The sequence below is a fragment of the Anarhichas minor genome, unplaced genomic scaffold (genome assembly GCF_050575085.1).
Source record: "Anarhichas minor isolate MPS153535 unplaced genomic scaffold, ASM5057508v1 ptg000025l, whole genome shotgun sequence".
Classification (NCBI taxonomy): Eukaryota; Metazoa; Chordata; class Actinopteri; order Perciformes; family Anarhichadidae; genus Anarhichas; species Anarhichas minor.
In genome coordinates, this window is record NW_027466471.1 from 6,655,478 (window position 1) to 6,663,363 (window position 7,886).

Genomic DNA, 7,886 nt, shown 5'->3' on the forward strand with positions numbered 1-7,886 from the left:
ACTTGCCACAGAAAAAAAGAAGCTTTCTTATAAGACTGGTGGTTAACACAGATGGGGGAAGAATGGCTCAAAACGAAGTAATCATGAAATTGACCTATTTTCCTCCCCAGGTGCTCCACAATGAGAATAACATACTTGTGTTGTCGATGATGCAGTGTGTGCAATCTGAAATCTGTTTTTGTCCTTCAGGTCAGGCAGTGTGGATCTGGAGCCTCTCCCGTCCCCAGCTGACAGCGCTGCTCCAGCCAATCACAGAGGCAGCTCAGAGTTAGGGCGTCAAAGTGAGTGGTGAGATGAGGAGAGGGTGCTTCTGGGTAAAAGAAGCTCCTGATACTCTCAGGTTTACACTTCTGGGGCTAAATGTTGAGTCCCGGTGTCGGATAATAACGTGGGCGTCAGGTGCACGAGTCTTCTCAAACTGCCTCTCTGCTTTAAATACATAACAAGGACTCGTGTTGGTTCAGCCAACGGGGAAAGAATACACAAGTATTCAGGTGTTTTTAGACAAACTTCCAGGTTCACTAAATTTGTTTTAGAAAGAAAACAAAGGTGAATGATTACCCAACCTCACCATTCATCACAGCATGCAGATTAACGTCCTGGTGCAACTTTAAGTTGTACTTTTCCATAGTTGTGTTCACAGATTCCCTCTGCAGGGAGGGATTATTACCTGGTGGCAACCTCCAATTCTGAAAAGTGAAGCCAATGCAGAAGTGCCTTAAACCTGCATTCTCTCTGCTGGCCAGCAGGCGGCAACTCCTCTGATAGCAAAAATAAGTCTGATTGTGTTGAAGTCTATGAGAAAATGATCCTACTTCCCACTTTATTTATTACCTTTGGAAACAATAAAGCAGAGAATGCTTTAGGGTGGGACACCTTGTGATTGACAGGTGGATACACTGTCTCTGTCACTCCTCCACAGTCCAAATATGGTCAATTCCACTCACTGGTAGCAAAATAACAAGATGGCGACGGCCAAAATCTCAAACTCAAGGCTTCAAAACCACAGTCCACAAACCAATGGGTGACGTCACAACTACGTCCACTTCTTACATGCAGTCTATGATCATTCCAGATGTTTTTAGTGCTTTCACTTTACTCCAAATTAACTCAAAATGAAGTAGTTCCTTAAATCTAGATAAACTATTCATTCACAAAGGGCCTGAACTCTCGTCTGTACTTCTCAGCACTGAACTCAGTGAATACCCAGTTATCATAACTAACAGAAACAATGGCAACACTTTGAAGATATAGACGATGTTCATGTCTTAATAAACTGTAATTAATAGCGGTATTAATTTCATTATTTTTGACTGCAGAGTTGGGTGATAATTGGGACACGTTGTACATCACACATGGTCATTTGATCCATTATTACTATGAAAGTATTAGTCCAGCTTTATGATTTATAGAAATGATACAGTTTCAGTCCTCTGTTAATCCCACTAGGCCCCGTCACGTTCCTGCCCGAGCAGGTTGTCCAGAAAGCCGATCACTTCCTGTTCTCCTACCCCTGGTTCCACGGGCCCATCTCCCGCGTCAAGGCCGCCCACCTGGTCCAGAGCGCCGGACCGCAAGGGCACGGAGTGTTTCTGGTCCGACAGAGCGAGACGCGGAGAGGAGACTACGTCCTCACGTTTAACTACCAGGGGAAAGCAAAGGTACGTCTCCTCACGGCGTCCTGCTGTGGGCCAGTTCACCAAAAGATCTAGCAATATCAACCCAAAACCCTATATTGTTCTTATTTTCTCCTGGTTACGTTAAACTGGTGACGACGTTGTTTCATCAACGGTGGTAGACGAGTAAGTATTATGCAAACGCACTGCTGACGGTAAAGACGTTAAATCGTGCGAGTGCTGACCGGCGGGCTAAAGAAAAGGAAGGGGACAAAAATCAGCTCTTGCATGGCCTCAAACAGGGCGTCTCTGTCCTCACGTCTCCGCCTCTCTGTCTCTGCAGCACCTGCGCCTCTCGCTGACAGAATGGGGTCAGTGCCGGGTGCAGCACCTGCGCTTCCCGTCCGTGATGGACATGCTCAGTCACTTCCGCCTCTTCCCCATCCCGCTGGAGTGCGGAGCCGCCGGAGCCGTCACGCTGTCCAGCTTCGTAGTGGCGGGCTCCAGCCCTCCATCACAGGGTGAGACTCCACCACCCACCTGTCTGTCTGTCGCTTTGTGTCAACTTGTGCTTTATTACAAGTTGGGTCATATGTGTGTAGTTTTCAACATTTTTATTGCTTACGGTACAGATGTTCACTGATGTTCAAAAGTTTGAAATCCAATCAGTATTGATGTTTCCCCTTAATTCAAACTGTTGAACTGCAGCTGAGATCTGAAATGCCGTGAGAGTTTCTGCTATACTTGTGCCGTACCTTACTATGACTTTTTTTTGCATCACACGATCCTACGCCCTTTATACGATAAAATTACTTTTTAATGAACCTTTTATGACACACCAGGCTATGACATAATGATCTTCTTATGACATACTATATTATGACCTTTTCATGATATTTGTACTGCATACTGGGTCACAGGATACATCTGAGAGGGAGGTACTTATAGAAGGTTTTACAAAAGAAAAAATATTCTCTGAATATTCTATGAACTTTGATGGATGTTTACATCTGTAACAGTTATGTAATAACTTTACATTCCATCCATCCATCCATCCATTTTCCTCCGCTTATCCGGGGTCGGGTCGCGGTGGCAACAGGCCAAGCAGGCTGACCCAGACCTCCCTCTCACCGGCAACATGTTCCAGCTCATTCTGGGGGATCCCGAGGCGTTCCCAGGCCAGCTGGGAGATGTAATCTCTCCAGCGTGTTCTGGGTCTTCCCCGGGGTCTCTTCCCAGTTGGACGTGCCTGGAAAACCTCCAGTGGGAGGCGTCCAGGAGGCATCCTAATTAGATGCCCGAACCACCTCAGCTGACTCCTTTCGATGCGAAGGAGTAGCGACTCGACTCCAAGCTCCCTCCTGATGACCGAGCTCCTTACCCTATCTCTAAGGCTAAGCCCGGCCACCCTACGGAGGAAGCTCATTTCGGCCGCTTGTAGCCGCGACCTTGTCCTTTCGGTCACGACCCAGAGTTCGTGACCATAGGTGAGGGTAGGAACGTAGACCGAGTGGTAAATTGAGAGCTTTGCCTTCCGGCTCAGCTCCCTCTTCACCAAGACGGTCCGGTGCAGCGCCTGCTTTACTGCTGCAGCCGCACCGATCTGTCTGTCGATCTCCCGCTCCATCTTACCCTCACTCGTGAACAAGACCCCGAGATAATCGAACTCCTTCGCTTGAGGTAGGCACTCCGTCCCCACCTGGAGGGAGCAATCCACCGGTTTCCAGCAGAGAACCATGGCCTCAGATTTGGAGGTGCTAACTCTCATCCCCGCCGCTTCACACTCGGCTGCAAACCGCCCCAGTGAATGCTGGAGGTCACGATCCGAGGAGGCTAACAGGACCACATCATCTGCAAACAGCAGAGAGGCGATCCCGAGACCCCCGAACCTGACGTTCTCCACCCCCAGGCTGCGCCTAGATATCCTGTCCATGAAAGTCACGAACAGGACCGGTGACAAAGGGGGGACTTTACATTACATTTCCAATAATAATGATGACCCAAACTACACACATAAGATTTGTCCTTAAATGACATGAGTGCATCCTGTGTTGTTGTGTGACGGTAAGCAGAAATGGAAAGAAGGTTTTTGCTTCTAGTCACCAAAACGCTAATTTCTCTCTCTTTTTTAAAAATCTCAGGTCAGCTCTCCGGCGCTCTTCTCGTCCCGTTCTCCATCCATCGGTGGAGTTCTGAGCCCAGCCTGGCTCACTGCAGCCTGGCTCGCAGCTCCGGTCAGCCCCGTTCCTCCTGCCCCACCAGCACCAGCACCACTTCCAGCCCCGGCTCGGTTCCTCAGCCCGTGAACCGGCCGTTCGCTCGCATCAACCTGGCGCCCGATCCTCCTCCGTCGGCCTCCGCTCCTCTCCGGCAGAGTGAGTCGGTGGGGAGGAGGCCCCTCTTGCCCCGCCACCCCATCGCCCACATCCCTCAGCGGGACTCGGACTACGAGCTGGAGCCCGTGCGAGGTCGCAAGCGGGCGATAGACAACCAGTACATGTTGCTCTGACCCGCTGAGACCAACGCCCCCCCGACAGACAGCCGTCGCTTGTGAAGCTGACATGTTCACGTCACACACACACACACACACACACTTTGTCACACCCACCCAACTTCACGTGAGTGTCTGTGGGACTCTGGGAGAGTGCTCGATCCTAACGTGATTACAGCAGACTCATGAACCTGAGCGAACAAGTCTTTGTCTGATGTCCAAACACACACACACACACACAGTCACCATGTCTGTGCTGGGAGTGTGTTTACCAGTGTCAGACCCTGAGTGTCCACAGTGAATGTATTTCTAACAGTGTTGAGTATGATCATTATTCCTGTTTTATCGATGTTGAGGTTCTGTGTGAGAGAGGGAGGAGCCACATGTGTAGCTGTCCTCGAGCCCGGGTAAAAAAAAAAAAAAAAAGCATTTTAAAAATGTCTATTCTTGTGATTTCAAAGAGGTTTGCTTGATTTCACTTCTTTGACACTTAACCTGAACTAATGGGAAAGCGCTGCCGGGGAAATTGGTCGAATCGAGTGCTCCTTTAAAATATTTAAAAGATATTTACTCCTCACACAAACAGAACTGTGTGTGTGTGTGTGTGTGTGAGTGAGAGGAGTATACTCACACATATTTATGTAAACACACAAAACGAGAAAGCACTCTTATTTTAGAGTGTCTACACACTGTTCGATATTCCTCCTCTTGCTCATTATTATATATTTAAGTGCACAACGCTTTCAGTGCATTTTGGAAACAACGTGTATTTTTTTCTATACACAGATTCTTTTGTAGAAAATAAAAAAATAGTAAAACTTGGTTAAAGTTAGCTGTTACTAGAAAGTGGTCTTTCTCCACCACTTCAAACCTTTGCTGCAACAAAAACAACCAACCACAGGAAGTACTCTGGATCAGCTTTTACCAAAAGCAATGCGAACTCGCTGCTGTTTGTGGTGCGATTGTCTCCTGATGTGTGTTTGTCACGGTGTGTGTGTGTGTGTGTGTGTGTGTGAGATGAGTGAATGTGTCGTCCAGCGTAGTGCAGTCTGGTATAAAACTCACCCTGAAGTCTGTGTGTCCCGATACACACCGCTAGGTTCTCCAACGTCGGCATCAAGTATGTTTTTTTTTTTTCTTTCTTTTTTTAGTGTAGTTCAAGTTCCAACGGCTTTATCTGCTCAGAATGAACTTCTGAAGGAGCACAAAGTGTCAGAGAAATCAAATAGATGTGAGTTAACAATAATCTCATTTCATATAATTTTTTACAAGAACAATGGCTTGGATTGAAATGAATGGATGGATGTTGTTATTACTATTATTAATTCTTAACACAGTCACCTTGTGTATGGACGGGTGTGACAGAGGAGCCATCAGGAGAGAAGAGTGAATTGTCTGTGCAGGATTCTAGCTCATCTAAATGTATTGTCGCACATTACACTTTCCTCAAGTGCTTAAAAATGAATTTGATTCCAAGTGTTGCAAATTAGTAATGACCCATTCATCAAACTATAATGATTTCACTCCAATGAATTGATTTTGTGACGTAAAAAGTATTCTGTCATCAAAGTGAGCCTCAGCACTCCAGACGTAGACGTAGCAGCATGACGCAGACGAGGGCGGCCAATAGAAATCCCTCTAAAGAGTTTCATAATCTCGCATTAAACCCTCTTAGAAGTAGGCGGTGATATGATGCAACTTCTGCGAGATGGAGTGACTCTGAAGTCACACCAGTGCCGCTGTAGATATTAACATTCATTTTATTTTGTACAACTTCCACAGGCAAACCTCGATTCTCGGAGTAGCGTCACGTCTCCAACTCTATTTTCTACGCCCATAGAATGAAATATTATCCGAAGCATTTTCTGTACAACAGGAGCCAAAAGAAAAACCAAGATGAAAATAATATATATTTGTAAACTATACAAACATTTGAACAGAACTTCAATGAGAAGCTTTGTTTTATATCCGCTCAGCTGTGAATGTTGATGTCAAGAGCTGGTCTACTATTGGAGGTTGCATAAAGGAATTCAAACCAAAATGAAGCCTTTACCAAAGCGAGCATCGTGTTTAATCAAGTGAGCAGTTGGTCAGGCTGTTTGATCTCATCGGCCACCAGCTGATGTGTAACCCAAAGTGTTTCCTGTGGCCTCGCTGCATTTGTCTCAGTCCCGTTGTTACTTGAGAACCTCGTCTCTCCTCACAGAAAACACAGAACAGCCTGTAAACCGTGACCAGTAGTTTGGACACACGCATCAAAGAGGACATTTTCTGTCATTTAGTTTCAATAACTGAACCTTCACTTCCATCAGCGACGGGAGGACTTTGGGAAATAGTGTGCTGGGACGTGTCTGCCTGTCTTCTAACCTTTGCTTAAACACTAACGTACGCAGTTGATTTAGATTTACCTTCAGTAGGCCGACGCTTAACGTACGCTTTAGACCCGTCTCTCTGCTCTCTGTCTCATTGTAGTTTCCTGTATTTTTATAAGAGAAAGGCCTAAATACAACTGAATCTCCTCATGAACATAACCAGAGCAAGTGCGCTGTGATTACTCCCGTTATGCAATAAGTTAGCTTTATCTACCAAAGGAACATTTTGACAATGGTTGTGTAGTGCTCTTACATGTATCATCGTGATCAAGACTGACATCTTTAAAGTGTTTTAAAAGGGGAACAAAAACAAGGACGTTTTTGGCAAAAGTACGGTTGGTCTTCCTGTTAATGTGCCCGAGTCCAAACAAATCATCACGTCTCTGTTTTAATTCTGCTAAAGGAAAGCAACGGTAATAACTCTTTTGACTAATCAGTCCCTTCTCTTTGCTGATCACTAGTTTTATTTTTTAGGGAGAATGACTGTGCCTTTGCCAGAAAGCTGCTGTTGCTTTTCCCCTTTTCCCCCCAAAGCTCAGGGTGTGATGTGGTGGAGAACTTGTTTCGTGCAATATCAGAGATGCCCAGCGCTTCACACCGTTCTATGTATGAAAGAAGCGATCAGAGGCTTCTAGGTGGAGGAATTAAGTGAGTGAGAATTCAGTGTTTACTCTCCGCTCATCGACTGAAGAAAAACATTTCCTAAATCCCAGAGAAAAATGCTATATTTAAAACCAGGGCTACCACATTTTCCTACAGTTTTATGGCTTTTAAGTTTGTGTCATGGTTGTGTCAATCCAATGTGTCCGCAATAATCGAGTTAACACTTCCTTAACATCCCCGTGTACCTCAGGTGTCTTTCATCCTCAACATCCGCTCCAGCAACGCCTCTAGTCTCCTGTGTATGTTTGTTTTTAAATGTCCAGTTGATGAATGGGATGTGTTCTCAATACTGTTCATTGTTAACTTAGCACTGTAAACATTCCAGTCCATCTCAACAGCAGCCAATGAAAACCACAAAAAGCTTTTTCAAATCTGTCATTTCGTCTGCATCCCTTTCAGTTATAAGCATCTAAATAATATTAAATATATATCAACTGTATATTTGACTTTTGTAAAATAAACCTAACCAAAAAAAATGAGCAAGCTCTGAAGTCTGTGTCGCCTTGTTCTCCAAAATAAATACCTGCTGATGTATACCAATAACCTTTACAGATTATTGGTCCTTTTTTTTTAGGCCGTCTGGTACTTCTAGTAATTCTGATGGATCTAGAATCCAAATGTAGCCTGAGTGTAACTCACCAGCCTGAGTTTATCATGTTAAATGTTTGTCCTCGTGTTTTGTTTTCAGCGTGGTCATGAAGTCTGGAAACAAAACGCAGCAGCATTCTACTATACGACTTCTTC

The 7,886-nt window shown here is 45.3% G+C and overlaps 1 protein-coding gene across 3 annotated transcripts in view; it reads left to right on the forward strand.

Annotated features, from left to right (window-relative positions):
- The window catches only part of sh2b3 (SH2B adaptor protein 3), a 48,866-nt gene extending 41,245 nt beyond the window's left edge, over positions 1–7,621 (forward strand). For all 3 annotated transcript variants that reach the window (XM_076098894.1, XM_076098895.1, XM_076098896.1), the window contains exons 5-8: positions 190–281; positions 1,450–1,661; positions 1,960–2,137; positions 3,758–7,621. In XM_076098894.1, the coding sequence (XP_075955009.1) occupies positions 190–281; positions 1,450–1,661; positions 1,960–2,137; positions 3,758–4,125 (850 nt within the window). In that variant the 3' untranslated portion in view covers positions 4,126–7,621. The remainder of the gene's footprint in view (positions 1–189; positions 282–1,449; positions 1,662–1,959; positions 2,138–3,757) is intronic.
- The last annotated feature ends 265 nt before the right edge of the window (positions 7,622–7,886 follow it).